Source organism: Daphnia pulex, chromosome 4, assembly GCF_021134715.1.
Source record: "Daphnia pulex isolate KAP4 chromosome 4, ASM2113471v1".
Classification (NCBI taxonomy): Eukaryota; Metazoa; Arthropoda; class Branchiopoda; order Diplostraca; family Daphniidae; genus Daphnia; species Daphnia pulex.
In genome coordinates, this window is record NC_060020.1 from 7,006,660 (window position 1) to 7,023,111 (window position 16,452).

Genomic DNA, 16,452 nt, shown 5'->3' on the forward strand with positions numbered 1-16,452 from the left:
CAAATGCTTTCTATGTTTAAATTGGAAAATAATTTACAAGTGTTTGACAACCCTGCTGTTCGCTAGTTTGTTAGTCTGTCAAAATTTGTCGAAATTTGTCGACAAAATCATCACTGTGTTGGTATTCAATAGGTTGTTGTGTATTATTTAGATCAACGCGTGCAATTCCTTTAGTTCCAAAATACAGCAATATGAGGTAAGCTTATGGTATTCATATTCACATGATCATAAACTAAATTAGTTTGAATTCTTTTTAAGCACACCGGAGTTGAGCGACGTCGACATGCTGGTAGCCAAGAATGAAAATGAAGGAAAAGAAGAAGACGAAACCAAAAGCAAGCACAAAAAAACTAAATTAAAGAAGACTCACAAACACAAGAAAAAAGATGAAAAGCCAAAGTAAGTTTCCAAGTTTCAAAAAATTCAAACTTTTCCCGTGTATGTATTATAGATATACAAATCACATAAATTATGATATTGTTTTGTGTTGACGAAATGAATGTTGCAATCCCAATTTTCTACCTTTCAGGAAAAAGAAACGTAAACAGAAGAGGGATCAAAGTTCAGATGAATCTGAAAATGATGAACAAAAAAGGAAGAAAAAGAAAAAGATAAAAAAGGGAGAATCTGATGTGGAAACTGAACCTGCAAAAGCAAGGAAAACTCTGAAAAATGGAGTGGAAAATGGAAAATCTCAAGAAATTACCCTTGTAGATTTGGAAGAAGAATTGAATCTGGAAGAACTGATGAAACAAAAGGTTTTTCATCTCATAACATTATTTTGTAAGCATTAACAATATTGAACTTTTTTTTACAGGAGCTGCTGCAAGCTAGACTTGGTGCTTACGATTCTTCTTGCTCTGACACCGAAACCAAAACGATCGAAGTAAAAACTACTGAAAAACTACGAGACAAATTGAAAGAAATCGAAGTTTTAACCGAAACGCGAAATAAGGAATCTCGCTTAATTCGGGATAAAGAACGGATAAGAGAAAGGGAGTCAGAGCAAGAACGCAGTAGAGAAAAAGAACGAGAACCTGGACGGGACCGTGAAAGAGAAAAAGGAAAAGAACGAGATCGAGAAAAAGAAAGAGATCCTGGACGAGAAAGGGATAGAGAAAAGGAGAAAGAAAGAGAAAAAGAACGAGAAAAGAGAGAACAGCGAGATCGACAACGTGAGCGCGAGGAAAGAGAAAGGAAAGATCAACGTGAACGAGAGGAAAGAGAAAGAAGGGAAAGAGTCGAGCGCGAAAGAAGAGACCGATCTAAAGAGAGACGAGATAGAAGAGACAGAGATATGCGGTCGAAGCGCGAGAGAGAAGACCGAGATCGAAGAATGCGTGATCGTGACAGAGGTCGTGAACCAGACAGACGAGATCGCCAAACTAGAGAAAATGAACAAGATCGTGAAAGAGATCGTAATAGAGACTGGAACAGAGATAGGCCGAGAAGAGATGATCACAGAGATCGGCCAGGTAAAGAAGATCAAAGGCGTTCTACGAAGAATGGAGAATCTAGCAAGCCAAACGAGTCATCATCGGAAGATGTGTAAGAAATTTGATTAGCGTTTATGTAGATTTTTCAGCTGTTAATTGTTCCTAATTTCTGTTGCGTATTTATTAGTCCACTGGATATTGAATTTGAGGATGAAGAAGAAGACGAGGATAAGATTATTGAGCAACGCCGTAAACAGAGGGAGGAGTTGCTTAAGGTAATGCAAATTCTGAATATTTTAAACAAAGCACCTATTGGCAGTTAACATTTTTTTCTACCTACATTTATCACAGAAACTGGGAGCTCCTTCAGAAGACTCCAGCCAGTCTTGGAATGTAGAGGGCTACGTATCTGGAACATCGTCACCTTTCAAAGAAGTGCTAAACGAAGGCGGAGAAGATTCTATGATGAGCACTCCTAACATGTCGTTTGATTCTCCTATCATCGTGACAAAAAGCAGCTTTAGTGATGTGGATAGGCAGAAAGATTCTATCACTGGTGAACCATCTGGAAAAACTGACAGTCAAACGGATACCAGGGAAGCGAAGCTTGAGGAAGAGAAGCGTGCTAAAAAGAGAGACATGTTCGCTCCGGAAGCTGATATGTTTGCGGAAGAGTACAGTGTGAGTTTCTATTTCATTATTTTTTTTCTAGTGTGCCCATATTCAATCCAGTCTACTCACAAGTAATTTCAGTTAGTGCCGAATATTACTTGCGTATCTTCGTAATTTATTTTATGAGCCTACTATTTTGTTAGAAAAATGTTTAAGCTGATGGCATTGAGATTATCGTAGATCAATAGAAGAAGCCGTGTCCGACTGCTCCTTTGGCGACGTCGTTGAAAGCAACACTTCGGCATCTTAGCTTCCTCTTGTATGAGCACACTGATGCACCATTTGTCATTCGAAGTCATGTTTGAACAATTTTAATAGCAGTTGGAAACCATTTTCTATGTACATTTAACAGAGTCCTGCTACCGCTATGGAACAAATGAAACGCGTGTCAGACAACCCTAATCTAACTGACAACTGGGACGACGCCGAAGGTTATTACAGAGTTTGCATAGGAGAGACTTTGGATGGGCGATACTCTGTATATGGTTACACGGGCCAAGGTGTATTTTCGAATGTAATTCGTGCAAGAGATCAACTTCGAGCTGGCCAAGAAGTGGCAATCAAGATTATTCGCAACAATGAGATCATGTGAGTGTTCATCAGTTGCGTATATTCCCAAGGAAGTATCCAGTTGTCAATGCACATAGTTTTCATTGAGTTTTATGCATGCTTATCAGTTCGCCTTTATAGCTGTTCTTGATTTACAGTGGATGAACCGATCGGGCAGCCCAATCAGTTGGGTATTAATCTGTTTGGATCGAACTGTTTACGTAATGCTGTGAACTATGTGCCTTGTCATCAACGGGCTTTCGCCGGATATCTTTTCCCTTATGATGGCGAGAGATGATGCCAATTTTTTTAAGTGGACACAAATTTAAAGCAATCCTCTTTTGTTCTTTTCAGGCATAAAACTGGGCTCAAAGAACTGGAGATTTTGCGAAAGCTCAACGATGCCGATTCGGAAGACAAACATCATTGCGTTCGACTTTTTCGACACTTTTTCCATAAACAGCATTTATGCTTGGTCTTTGAGCCGTTAGCTATGAATCTGAGAGAGGTGACATCACTATAAATTTATATCTATATTGATTTATATTTCATAATGCTTTCTTTTCTCCGAAGGTTTTGAAAAAATACGGCAAAGATGTCGGGCTCAATATCAAAGCCGTCCGATCTTACAGTCAGCAACTTTTCCTAGCGCTTCGGCTTCTTAAAAAAGTCAATATTCTGCATGCTGATATCAAACCAGATAATATTTTAGTAAGCCTCACTTAAATCCTCAAAAACATTAAAACTCCAATTTTTACATTCCTTTGGTTAATCGCCATGGAATACATTTAGGAATTTAAAATAAGTTGTAAAGATTTCGTTGTTTCACAGGTTCATGAAAATAAAGTAATGTTGAAGTTAGGTGATTTCGGATCAGCATCTCACGTTGCCGAAAATGAAATCACGCCTTATTTAGTCAGCCGTTTTTATCGATCTCCTGAGATTAGTAAGTAGTAGATTAAATCTCCGGTTACAATTTTCAAAGGAACTCTACAATACTCACTATTTCTACCTGTAGTTTTAGGAATGCCATATGATTATGGCGTTGATGTCTGGTCTTTGGCTTGCACCATATATGAGTTGTACACTGGTAAAATCTTGTTTCCTGGTAATTCAAACAACCAGGTAAAAATTTAATGAACTTTCTGATGTTTGATTCGTTTGTTCAGTGTTTCATCAAGATGTATGTGTTTGTCTACATTTAATTTGTTAGATGCTGAAGCTGTTCATGGATTTAAAAGGGAAATTTCCTAACAAATTGATCAGAAAAGGAGCCTTTAAAGATCAGCACTTCGATTCCAGTTTTAATTTTCTATCCCGCGAGGTGGATAAGCTGACAGAAAGGGTATTTTTAATTTTATTAAAATGAAAAAAAAATTTCTCATTATTGCTTTATACCCTTTTCATTCATTTCTCTTTAATTGCATTTTGTAGGAGAAAGTAGTTATTATGTCTACAGTAAATCCAATACGTGATTTGCAAAATGAATTAATCGGGGGTCAACATTTACCTGACGACCAATACCGAAAAGTCCTGCAATTACGGGATATGCTAGACAAATTTCTAATGCTCGATCCAACTAAACGATTAACGATCCACCAAGCGTTAACCCACCCATTTGTGACGGAAAAGATTTAGAATTCTTGAATTCGACATCTCATGGCTTGGAGATTATTCGCCATTCGGTGGATATTTGATGAACTTCGATTTAGTTCAATACTTTCTTTCGCTCCACTATTCCCTTATCTAGCCTACTCCTGGATTTTGAATGAATCGAATGGTTTGACAATACACCATGTAGTTTAATTATAACAAAATTTGTTAGATTTTTTTTTGATTTTTTTATTCAGCTTTAAAGGTCGTCGCATCGCATAAAAAGCCAGCCGGAGCATAGGCAATGACAAGCATCGTAAATGCCGTTCAGGCGACGCCAACGCCATGTGGGCAAAAGACGAAACTAGTGTCTGTCGTCAGTTCGGCACTGAAAAGTCGAGGATATGTTATAAATGTGGAATGGACGCGGTTTTAAATTAGAAAAACTCTGTTTAATTGGCTCTTATTTCACCAATCTGACTATTTACAATTATTGTGGCTTGTGGTAAGTTTTCGAAACGATCGTAAAGAATGCTTTGTATCTTTGGACTGGGTTGTGTTGGGGAGTGGGTGACACTTGAAGCTCAGGAGCTTACCTCAAAGCTGTTAAATTACATTAGGAAGAAACTTATTGGCCATTTGTTTAGTATTGAAAAGTGATATTTTGCCATTTGTATGATATTTTCTTCTTAAGTGTACAGGTCTGAAATTCTGTGAACTGATGGTGAGGCAAAGAGTTGTAACGTTGAAATGAAATGATTGTGGAATATTTCCCCTCATGTATTTGACTTTAGGTACATTTTAAGTTGATATATATTATTAAAATCTGGTTGGTTTTAATCAAGGTATTTCTCATCATCTAACTTCTAGTGTGAACATATTCTCTAAGACCAAATTTGTATATGTCACAACTCACCAGTGCATATGCAAACATAAGTTAACAAGAATTACTCTAAGGAATTACGCTGGTAATTTTCATTTTTCTAACTGTAGTTGTAGTAGTTTGTGTTTCATAGTAAGCTTTTAATGCTTTCTTATTTGGTAAGCATGTTTGGGAAAGCTAGAACAATTGACTCCATGATATCATTACAAATTTGTGATTTTGTTTTAACTTTTTTCTTTTCTTTTCAGGAAATGAGTGATCCAGAATTTAGTGCTTCTGAAGAAGGCATATTCGTTGCTGAAACTTCCAATCAATCCTCTTCTCCTTCCAAATCATCTCGTGGAACTAGTAAAAGAGGAAGAGGAAAGTCAAAACGGAGTAGAAAGCTGTCTAGTGATAATGACTCCTCTAGCAATGGCCTTCATGTATCAAGTCTTAAGCATGTAGGAAAATTTCGATATTTGTCAAATTTGACTCAAGCCGAGAATGCTGAAGCGGACTCTGCCAAACCGGTTGCTAGCCGAGGGAAAAGAGGGAATGGGAGGGGCAGAGGAAGAGGGAGGAGCTCTTCTAATCACATGACCTCTTCCGTGAACACAAGCGAACTGTCGAATCAAGTTAGTAGAAGTGGCCGTCGTATCAAACCTAATAACCGTTGGGCACCAGATGCTGATTTTGATCCGGGCCCAGTTACTAAAGTTCTTCCTACTCGTCAACGCAAGGCTGCCGTAAAAAGTGCTAAAACGATTGCCCAAGAAAAATCCCTTCCCGAGCAGCATAGTACTACCGAAAACGATGCTGACAAGGACGAAGAAGTGGCCACCTTAAAAGAATCCACCCAACAGATAGATTCTTCCTGTGAGGATCGCCTTGCAGATGTGGACAACGAAAGTAACAAGAGCAGCAGAGAAGATGAAGTTCATTCACCTTCTAACAACCTAGTTTCAGAAACGTCTGAAACAGGGCAACAAAAGCCAAACCAAAATCTCGAAGAAAATATAGAAATCACAGAAGAGGTCGACACTAAAGCCGACCTGAATGAAATTGTTGAAGTATCTTCAACTTCCCACGACATAGCACCAGCTGTAATTGACGATCAAGACCTCACTGTTGGAGATAATGACGCGTTCATTCAATCATCTGAGATCTCGGTTGAATTGGTTTGTTCTAATGAAATTGACCAAAAACATATTCCTAATGAAGAGGATGTGAAAATTGTTATGGAAGATGATTCAATGCAAATTGAGCCTGCGTCTGCTGTTCCAAGCAGTTCGCAGATTTTTTTGGATGTTGTTGAAAATTGCAATAGTGAAATTACTTCAGAGGCTCCGAGGTCAGAGTGTGGCAAAGATCTTAATCATGTTGATGCCAGTGATTCGGCGAGCAGTGAACGTGAAGACTTTTCTCAGGGATTGACCGTGAAAGAGAAAGACAGTGCGACCGATCAGTTGTACAACTCCTCAGCTGGTAACACTCCAAGGGGTGACGATGAAGCCTTCGATACCCAGTCGGTGCTCATCTCACCTAAACCTGTTAAAGTGAAATCAAGGTGGCGAAGGACTAGCGAACTTGAGCAAGTGGTTGGTCGCAACGGGAATTCGGATCAGAGTAGCTGTAATAACAGCCCACTCAGTATGTCACCAAAAACGGGTTGCAGTCTTCCAGTTCCGTCTGATAATAGAGAGAACCAATTGGAAGAAAAAAGCCGAATGGCGCTGAGCGAGAATGTCGCAATTATTCAAGAGAGATTGAAGTCTTTTGAAATTGTAGAGGAGAATCAATATTTGACGAGCAGAAAGACCAGCAAAGAGGTCAAGAGAATGTTGTGTGATTGTTCTCTTACAAAAGAAGAAATCGCTCGTGGTGAACTGGGTTGTGGAGAAGATTGCATCAATCGACTCCTTATGATAGAATGGTAAGTAAAGAAATTGCTATTCTTAAGGTAACTTTGATTTTTAATAATCTTTTGTCTACTTTTAGCGGTCCGCGTTGCCAATTAGCAGCTCGGTGCACAAATAAACGTTTTCAGAAAAGACAATATGGGAAAATCGAGGTGTTCAACACAGAGAAGAAAGGAGTAGGACTTCGTGCTTTACAGGACATGGATCCGTAAGTCTTAAAACTAATATGAGAGTTAATTTTCGTTTCAACTAACGTTCAATTTTTATCAAACAGAGGAGATTTCATTATTGAATACGTTGGTGAAGTGATTGATCCTCGAGAATTTCATCGCCGCGCTAAAGATTATGCCCGCGAAAAGAATAAGCACTACTATTTTATGGCTTTAAAGTCGGACGCCATCATTGATGCCACACAACAGGGCAATGTATCGCGATTCATTAATCACAGCTGCGATCCAAATGCTGAAACACAAAAATGGACTGTAAATGGAGATCTCCGAGTTGGCTTTTTTGCACGTAAAAGTCTCAAATCAGGAGACGAAGTTACTTTCGACTACCAATTCCAGCGCTATGGTAAAGAGGCCCAGCGTTGCTATTGTGAATCTTCCAACTGTCGGGGTTGGATAGGAGAAGATCCTGAAAAGGAAGACAAGAATCGGGATAAAAAAGAAAAGCGAGATCGGGAAAAACGTAAAAGCCGAAGTATTTTCAGGTTTGTACTGAGATGATTTGTGAATCTTTCAAACTCTTAACAGTTTTCATTGCAAATATTTAGGGATGAGGTCAACACCATTGATCTGGAAAGTGAAATTGAAAGATTGGTTACGTTAGGAGTGAAAAATCGCACCGAAACTCTTAATCTTTCACGTTTAATGGTACGAGCCGAAGATTTTGAAGCTCGGAGGAACATCCTTACAGTATTGCGTAATGCAGAGCAAGCATGCCGGTAATTTTAAGCTAGTTCTCCTATGTTCTAGTCGTGTTATTAATAGAATTTATTTTTCCTAGGCGATTGTTTTTGGACTATCATGGTCTCAAGTTGCTCTGGGGTTGGATGGTTGACGCTTCCTCCTTTGGCCAAAGTTCTGAAAATGTTCAGTTCAAGATTGATCTATTGTCTACGTTATCTAGCCTTCCAGTGCCTAATAAAACCATGCTGTTGGACAGTAAGTTGATATCAATTGTTGAAAAATGGACCACCTCGGTAGAGCCTCAGTTGGAAACGGTAAAGACGGAAAACTCAACTGAAATAGAAGAATCGTCAGAGAATCAAACAGAACTCCCCAATCAGGTACTGTTTCAATCTTAAATAAAAAAATTCAGTGTCTAATTTGTTTGTTCCGTTACACCCAGGTCATTTCCATGTCTTCTCAATTGCTTGAATCGTGGTCAAACTTGAAAGAGGTTTTCCGGATCCCCAAAAAAGAACGAATTGAAAAAATGAAGGAGCACGAACGTGAAGCTGATCTTGAGTGGGATATGATTCCAGACGTTATAGAACAAACAAATAAGCAAAGTAGCTATGATCGACGACCAAACAACCATCACCGAATGGATTCGGGCTATCGAGATCCTAAGGATAGGGACAAGTCGAAACGGATGAGGGAGTCTCCTGATCGAGAAAATCGCAAGATCCCACGATTGGAAGACAAGTAAGAACATTAAATGATACCCTTAAATTAATACTCATATTCATTCGAATCTATACCCTTAAATTAATACTCATATTCATTCGAATCTGTTTTCTTGGTTTAGTATTTCTAAGGAGGAGCGGAGAAGACTATTTGCGCTTAAAGTTGCCCAACAAGATGAAGAGCAGCGAGTAAGGCGATGCCGGGAAGAAGACGTTTGGAGAAGACATTTAGAACAATGTCTATCATTTGGCGTCGAACCAACCGTAAGATTATAACTAGATATTTTGCGCAAGTTCGAATGTCTGATTGGGAATATTATTTACAGATGACTCCACTTAACTGTGAACCAACCCCTTTCATCAATTCAGCCAGCCCTGGATTTAGTATTGGATTACCTCAAGTTATTTGGGATCCTGTTCTCGGTGTTTGGCAACCGTGTTCCGATGAACATGGTTCATCTTCGGCTAATCTCTCTGCTCTTACCCCACTGTCTGAATCCAGTTCAACTAATCAAGCAAAGGTATTAAAAATTGCTCAGCATCAATTATTAGATTGCCTTTCTGTTATTCGTATTGTTTTAGATTCCAAATGAACCTCCTCTCCTTCATCTAGTCATACCAAAAGGCTATAATCCCACTGTCATGGGTCCTCTGATCATGGACTTTGACTTATGCAAACATGAAGCCTCGGGAATCCCGTATGTTCCAGCTTCACTCGTGTCCCCATTAGAAAATGATACTCTCATCGCAGGTTCTTCTCTTGGTGATCTTCAGGATTCTTCTCTGTTGTCATCTAAATTGCCTCGTTTCTGGCGGCATTCCGTTGACGAACGCGGTCGCATCTATTATTATCACGTACGTCTGCGACTACCCCAGTGGGAAATTCCAGCACCAGAAATTGATACGCCCGATTTCAGTTCCGAAGAGGAAGAAGACGTTGAAGAGGCAATTGAGCCCATCACATCAACCGCCATTACCGAACCGGTAAATTCTCCCATTTTAGAAAATTCTAAAGAGCAAGAAAAAGAACGCCGAAGAAAACTCCTTTGTCACGAAAAAATCATAAGCCCTCGTAGTGAATTCGAACGAAGTGATGATGCTCAAAGATATCGTGAGCTTAAGGAACGAGTTTTGCGCCAAAAACTTGCTCGTATTCGTGAACGGGGTCTCTGGATTGAAGAAACAAAGGCTGAAGAAAAGAACAAGAACAGAGACAAAGAAAGGAGAAAGTTAAACGAAAAAGAGAAGGAAAAAATGAGAAAGAGAGCCAAAGAAAAATATAAGCGTTCTTTGCTCAAGGGAGATGGGCGCAAAAAAATCAAAGTTCCGAGTACGAAAGACGTCTTGGAGCCAGCTGGATTAGAAGATAAAGATGGGGAGACTGCAGCCAATGGTGAAGGGAATGATTTAAGTGTGGATAGGTACATGATGGACGGGTCATTGGATGACTACATGCTCTTAGGGGAAGGTGAGGACGAGGCTGGTGAACAAGAAAGAAATCGTGACGTATCAGCCAACACAGTGCGCAAAATTAAGGATGCTTTCCGCATGAAAATCTCATCTGATATCGTGAACATCCTCAATCCATATCGCCGACCTGATTGTAAACTAGGACGTATAACTTGCACGGATGATTTCAAGCATTTGGCACGGAAGGTATTCACTTTTAATTTTTCATGATTCGATGTTGAGACTATAATGCTTTCTTTGGATGTTTTAGATGACACATTTTGTATTGGCTAAGGAGCTCAAACACTGCCGTAACATTCAGGATTTAGTGGTAAACGACAGTGTCAAGCATAAAGCAAAGGATTTTATTAAGAAATACATGGCGAAGTTCGGACCTGCTTATAAACGGGGTAACGACGAAGACGCTTGATCCTAAAAAAATTTCCCATGTGAAAGTGTATCGGCCGACTGTTTTGTACAATGTATTTAGCTGCTGCAACTTTTATCTGTTTTAAAGAAAAACAACAGAAAACGATGAATATATGAAATTTCAACGATTTACAAACAAAGTCTAAAAAATCCTTTCCAAAAAATTTGTGGTTTTAGACTTAAGTGCAAGAAAAATGTCCTAAATAGTTACTCGAATCCATCGATCTTTAAGGTTTGCTAACATCCTATCACTGAGCTAAGACGATTTGAAATCTAGTGGCTGCCTCTGGTGGCATCCACAGCGGATTACGCAATTTAGCCCCCTATGAGCTGACGATCTTTTGAACGATGATGACGATGACGAATTATGCCGACTTGTAGCTGTACCTCATGCGCGATGGAGCTGTCATGTGTCATTTCATTTTACACATTCAATTGTTTCCGGGACTTAGATGGGTTGGCGAAGGTGAGCACGATGAAGTTATTTTTTGTACCTGGAGTGCCATGTTTTATTTGTAGGCGAATAATGATGTTGATGTTTGTTGTTAGTGAATATTGACAAGGTAGTTAGGTAGGTATAAAGGGCTAAAGCTCTAATAATTAATCCCTATTTTCTCTTAACACACTTATGAACCTATTCCCCAAATTCCATAACATATTGCTTTTGCTACAAATTTCTACATATGTAGGGCCAAAACATTGTTTAAAATGAAACAAACTTGATATTTTAATATAAAACCCCTTGTATTATTTCACCATTAAGGAATGTACATAAATTTCTTAAATTTAATAAACAGAGACAGAGAGTCTGCTCACAACAGATAGTTAAGGATTTGATAGAAGTTAAGGAGATATTAATTTAAAAAATGGTAGGTAGCCATTTTGGCTTCCTGGGTTGCTGACAGTAGAACTCCACCGACAGTAGAAACCTAATATTTTAAATAATTTTTAAAAATTTCTTTGTATGCGACAATCGAACTCCAACGACAGTAGAACTCCAAGACATAAGAACTCCTTGTCGCTTAGTAGAGTTCTGCTGTCGGGCTCGGGCACTGGAGTTCTATTGTCGGGTATTTTTAATAATAAAGGAGTTCTTCGGGTTCTAATGTCAGTGGAGTTCTACGGTCGCCATACCGCCAAAATATTCAAAACTAATCCACTTTTTCAGAAAAATTTTAATTAGTTTTAGTTCACAAGAAAAATGTACAAATAAGAAATTTGAAGTTGAAAAAAAAAATCGATTTTTTGCTACCCAGTACCAACCACTAATGATTGTTTTATTTTAAAAAATCGAATTTTTACGACTTTGGATATCAGTTTTACGAGGGTCTGGGGAGATATAGTCATGGTAGGCTTCCGGGTTAGACTCGTGACCCTCCAAAAGTTTTCCTCAGATCATGCGCCTTCCAAGCCCACATTCGACCAGAGCTCTCCGCTCCTCTTGGTATTCACAGTGATGAGTGACCACCGGCGGGCGTTGGTTAGTGGTTAGTTAGGGAAACGGAGCCACAAAAAAGAAGGGAACCCAGATCATGCACTTTTCTACATCTAAGTCATAGACTACTTCAATCGCGGCCAGTCGGGTAAGTCGGGCGGTAAGTCTCTTGGGAAATGGCGCAATATCGTCTTTAACGAAGACACTGGTGGACAGAATTTTAGCACCTAGCAGGCGAATAGCATTACGAAAGACTGAAAGTAAAAGTTAACATCTTAATCTGATTAAATTGCGCTGTCGATTCACGGGCTCTATGAAGATGTGACTGCAAAAAAGGGAACATTTGGAACGTTGAACACCAAAAGCAGTTCACACACGAGTCGGTCCATGACACCGACCAATAATTAAGAAAAACTCTATGAAATGAAACAAAAAGTATTTCATGCGATTTCATGTTAGACATTCATGCATGACAAATAGAAAATGTTCAACAGCTTCTCAGCGATTGTCAACAATGAAAGAGATCAATATTTGTCTAAATTTGGAGAAAATACACATGATTAATAGTCATATGGCAAAAGGCATTGCCCGTGCGATCAAAATTGGGAGAGCATTTTTAACTTTTGGTGAAGACGAAGCAAAAGAAAAGAAAAAAAAACAAAACAAATCTAAACTTTTAGATTGACATTATTTGTTGGTCACGGAATTGGTTCTTCGGAAATCGCCGATGGGAACATAAAAGCTTTAAATGGGACATCGCCCAAAAGACCAATGGAATTAATCTACTCGTCAGTTATTAAAGCCTCGCTTCCTAAAACTAAAACCTCAAAGCTAGATCTATAGAAGAACAACTTGGAACTGTAAATGTGCTGTAAATGTCCACAACTTTCTAAGTTTTGAAAAAGAAGTCATCACCTTTGTAGGATAGGATAGGATCTTCTTTTGTGAATAACCTTTTTGGATCTATCAGCCATTACAGTAGCAAGATGGAACTTTCCCAATGAATCAGCTACAGATCCAAATGAGAACAACTATTTCTGGATAGTAAAAACGAGACTACAGGAATTGAAAATGCCTTGTTTTTTACTTAAGAATCGATAGTACGTTAAACGGAGAACGACAATCCTACAATGAGGAATTAGATAATGACGTAAACAAATCCTTAATTAGATCGACAAAAATGTTTGTAACGTGATTAGAGTTCACACACCTTAATTTCATTACCCAACAATTTGAATCTTCTATTTCTGCCCAGCCACATGCTGTAAGGCCTATAGGAAGATCAATCCTGCCGCTTGATTCGTCCTATTCGCTTATCGATTCTGAGGTTGTTTTTTTTTATTTCACACTTTAAGTCCGAAGTCCAAACAAAGGTCGCCAAAATCAATGTCCAAAGTCCGGAAACTGTCAAACTCCGAAGTTACACTACAGTGTACATTGTACATTCTAGTATTCTACATCTACAAATAATTATAACAGACAGCATTGCATAAAAAACAAGCCAACTTGCCAGCGTTGCTGGTTTTATGTACAATTTTTACTTAATTTTTTTTTGTTTTTACTTTTTACCGTTTTTTACAAACAATAAAACAAACCTGATCGCCTGATGTGTAGATGCGCAATTACGCAGACATTCATGATTTATCAATAAGTTACAGAAAAGGAGTTAACTCTTATTCCTTTAAGTCGAAGCAATTTTGACGGAATTATAAAAAAAAAGTTCTTTATACAGACTTTACAGATTTACTTTTTAAGCAGAGCTTATGTTTAACTTTGCTAGGGGATGATTTCATGTTGCCAAAAGCATTTTGTGTTATTAGCTAGCAAAAACGAAAAAGAAGATTTTCAGTTAGTATTCAAAACAAAATAACCACTACTGATTAATAAGAATGACAAAGTATTTAGAAATCTACATCAAAGTTTGGGACCGTTTTCTTACAAGTTTCTGAAAAATCTGCCAAATGGTAAAAATACTCGAAGAGAAGGTGAGAAAAAATGATGGAAAGATGGATTGATAGAAGATCTTCTATCATCATCATCATCGTCACTCGAGTGACGATTATGTTCCCGGAAAACATGAGGATGTCGAATGGAAGAAGTGGTAGTAGGAGATGATGTGGACGTGTGATGAATCGTAGATTTTTCAGAGACATCAAAGATTCCAGAGAAAAAATCTGACAATAAATCAATGAGATGAGCTGCTGATTGGGAACCATTGTCAGTAAAATTCGACACTGATGACGTATTGGTGATCATAAGGTTGAAAGATTTCGACTTTATTGCCGACTGTTTCGTTGTCGATGAAGCATTAGACCCTGCTTTGACTGTGCTGCTGTTTGTTTGGGAATCCAAGTCTAACAACCACAGTTTGCAATATTAACTAAAGGTTACGAATGCAATTACTAATTTAAGATTACGTGTAGAGTTCAAAAAGTGATTCGAAGTTCCAGAAATTTCTTCACTCGAAATATCATCACTTGCAGCTATCACCAAATCGGAAGAGCCTTTAGGACTTTTGTTAAGACTGGGGGCACTACTCACCAACTCGATAAGTGCAAATAAAATTGCAATGCCGAGTTTGTATGCGAACATCTAAATAACAGTAGAAATGTTTAACTTAAGGCCACATTTTACGACAAAGGGAAAAAATCTTACCTTCATGCCGAGTGCATATGATTAGCCCGTCCGACCTACGCGTTCGCTTTTCTAAGACTGTGTTGTGCATAGAGTGACAGTCCTAGATGTAATTTTTACTTTAAGGCATGGTATCCTAAGGGTAATTAGGGCGAAACCAACAAATCACATTCGTTTTTCCTGGCATTGCCTCTATCGGTATTCTAGCTTATTACCTTTTTTTTTAAATTACCCTATCACTCTATAATCTATAACTTCTAGTTTCCGAATACACGTCACTGAAAACATGTTTTTTTTTGTTATCTTTTTTAATAAAATTATCAATCTTTTCAAAATTTTGTCCACAACCATGGAAGGCATGCCAGTGTATTTTTATACAAAACTATCACGACACGGCTTGCACACGATAGGACATAGGTCAGCTCATCCACGAATCGGTGTCGGGTCATTCATACGATAAATTTGCCTTTCTTCGCTAGTTTATTCAATTTATGTTCCTTCTTTTCGTTCTTCTTCTTCTTGATGTTGGCATTTCTTTTCTTCTGTACGTCTTCCTTTTTCTTTTCCTGAGCTTCAACGCGTTCACCCCACTTCTTTTTACTTTGTAATTTAATTTTATCCTTTTTCTTAATAGATTTAGCGAGCAATTCCACATTGTCTTTCACCTATAATAACACAAAAGAACAGTTTCAGCATCAAATTATCTGTCGAATATTAGTAAGTAGCATTTACCTTGACACCTTCAGCCCTTAGAAGAGCACCTTCCCATGCTTGTTGTTCTTCAATACTTCTTGCTTTTTCAATATCACCTTTAGCCTCCAAGAATTTAACCTTTTCTTTGGTTTTCTTAATTTTAATCATTGCTGCTTTTGGATCTAAGGTGGTTTTTTTCAGGATAGGTGATGGAGTAGTCAGCTCACCAAAATCAAATTTGCTGAAAACCATGCGACCTTCGCTGTTGAAAATGGGCTTAGGTGGTCTACTTGTGACTGTTGGCTCAGGAACTTCTGTTTTGACAGTTTCTGTAGATGGAAAATTTGACGATGCTGTTGCTGCTTTAGTAGCTTGTGCCAGTTTAGCTATTTTGGATCTCATTTTGTTATTTTTCCTTTTCAGTTTTTTCTTCTCAATTTTATCTAACTTTCTCTTGAGTTTGGTTTTCATTTTTTTGTCAGAAAAATCCATTTTTTTTCCTGAAAAACAAGTCTTAATTAAACTGATTGTTAAATAATAAATATTCATTAAAAAATAAACACCTGTGAATTGTGAGAGTTTGGCTGCAAGGCGTTCCTTTAATTCTTCTGGATTGCATGCACGATTTCCCACATCAACTTTCTTTGTAGAACTGTTGTCAACACTGATCTCGTCACCTTCAACATCTTGTACTGTAGAAACACCCTGAGTTGGAATATTGGTCAATAAGCTAGAAATGAAAAGGTCTTCAGAGGAGAGTTGCAACTTTAAAGCTGCAATGTCGATGGGCCCTCTTTTTTCTTCCGGTTCTGGACTTTTAGGATCCATTTTCTTCATATTTTGTTTGGTAGATAGTTTTGAGTTTTTGTTTTCCGTTTTACCATTTACCAAAATAGCGGGAGCCATAACTGGGCCGGAAGAATTCTTCCCTGATTTAGATTTCCTTTTATCTATTTTCCCACTTTCCAAAGATTTACTCATTAAAAACTTTTCGTTATTTGAAATTTACAAAACGTTGTCCTTCGCAACTGCTAGAGTAGACACGTTTTTGTACTGCTGCTGGGGATCGCCATTTTGCTCACTAGTTCAACAACGCCAGGTAGCGGGAATTTCTCAAAGCTAATGCTCGATACAAAATGAGCGGG

General features: G+C 38.3%; 3 protein-coding genes across 7 annotated transcripts; 2 read left to right on the forward strand and 1 right to left on the reverse strand.

Annotated features, from left to right (window-relative positions):
* The first annotated feature begins 35 nt into the window (after positions 1-35).
* Positions 36-4,474, forward strand: LOC124191963 (serine/threonine-protein kinase prp4-like). Its single transcript, XM_046585029.1, has 13 exons — positions 36-196; positions 259-399; positions 530-758; positions 818-1,548; positions 1,624-1,711; positions 1,788-2,117; positions 2,461-2,696; positions 3,012-3,165; positions 3,231-3,368; positions 3,489-3,603; positions 3,676-3,782; positions 3,871-4,002; positions 4,092-4,474. Exons 1-13 carry the CDS (start codon positions 192-194, stop codon positions 4,293-4,295), a joined length of 2,610 nt encoding a protein of 869 aa, XP_046440985.1. The 5' UTR covers positions 36-191; the 3' UTR covers positions 4,296-4,474.
* On the forward strand, positions 4,314-10,673 carry LOC124191962 (probable histone-lysine N-methyltransferase CG1716). 5 transcript variants are annotated; one of them, XM_046585024.1, is made up of 14 exons: positions 4,314-4,437; positions 4,508-4,755; positions 4,945-5,044; positions 5,121-5,218; positions 5,382-7,048; positions 7,114-7,242; positions 7,309-7,746; positions 7,810-7,980; positions 8,043-8,325; positions 8,388-8,686; positions 8,790-8,931; positions 8,994-9,188; positions 9,250-10,323; positions 10,388-10,673. In XM_046585024.1, the coding sequence occupies exons 5-14, from the start codon at positions 5,385-5,387 to the stop codon at positions 10,544-10,546; spliced, it is 4,554 nt and encodes a 1,517-aa protein (XP_046440980.1). In that variant the 5' UTR covers positions 4,314-4,437; positions 4,508-4,755; positions 4,945-5,044; positions 5,121-5,218; positions 5,382-5,384; the 3' UTR covers positions 10,547-10,673. The 5 variants fall into 5 exon arrangements, with proteins under 5 accessions (XP_046440980.1, XP_046440983.1, XP_046440982.1 ...); XM_046585027.1 differs by having other exon boundaries at positions 4,945-5,030; positions 5,096-5,218; XM_046585026.1 differs by having other exon boundaries at positions 4,952-5,044.
* Positions 10,674-13,817: 3,144 nt separating this feature from the next.
* LOC124191967 (surfeit locus protein 6 homolog) lies at positions 13,818-16,401 on the reverse strand. Its single transcript, XM_046585047.1, has 5 exons — positions 15,871-16,401; positions 15,347-15,807; positions 14,636-15,279; positions 14,398-14,572; positions 13,818-14,334 (listed from the first exon to the last, which is right to left on the reverse strand). The coding sequence occupies exons 1-3, from the start codon at positions 16,286-16,288 to the stop codon at positions 15,064-15,066; spliced, it is 1,095 nt and encodes a 364-aa protein (XP_046441003.1). The 5' UTR covers positions 16,289-16,401; the 3' UTR covers positions 13,818-14,334; positions 14,398-14,572; positions 14,636-15,063.
* Between the last annotated feature and the right edge of the window lie 51 nt (positions 16,402-16,452).

Bases quoted from the DNA above. Each gene is read 5' to 3' on its own strand.
- LOC124191963 (XM_046585029.1), top strand. The intron at 3,604-3,675 runs GTAAGTAGTAGA...TTCTACCTGTAG, and splicing joins TTATCGATCTCCTGAGATTA to TTTTAGGAATGCCATATGAT. The intron at 4,003-4,091 runs GTATTTTTAATT...TGCATTTTGTAG, and splicing joins TGGATAAGCTGACAGAAAGG to GAGAAAGTAGTTATTATGTC.
- LOC124191962 (XM_046585024.1), top strand. From the start codon at position 5,385: ATGAGTGATCCAGAATTTAGTGCTTCTGAAGAAGGCATATTCGTTGCT. The intron at 7,243-7,308 runs GTAAGTCTTAAA...TTTATCAAACAG, and splicing joins GCTTTACAGGACATGGATCC to AGGAGATTTCATTATTGAAT. The intron at 7,981-8,042 runs GTAATTTTAAGC...TATTTTTCCTAG, and splicing joins AATGCAGAGCAAGCATGCCG to GCGATTGTTTTTGGACTATC.
- LOC124191967 (XM_046585047.1), bottom strand. From the start codon at position 16,288: ATGAGTAAATCTTTGGAAAGTGGGAAAATAGATAAAAGGAAATCTAAA. The intron at 15,808-15,870 runs GTGTTTATTTTT...CTTGTTTTTCAG, and splicing joins CAAACTCTCACAATTCACAG to GAAAAAAAATGGATTTTTCT. The intron at 15,280-15,346 runs GTAAATGCTACT...GTGTTATTATAG, and splicing joins TAAGGGCTGAAGGTGTCAAG to GTGAAAGACAATGTGGAATT.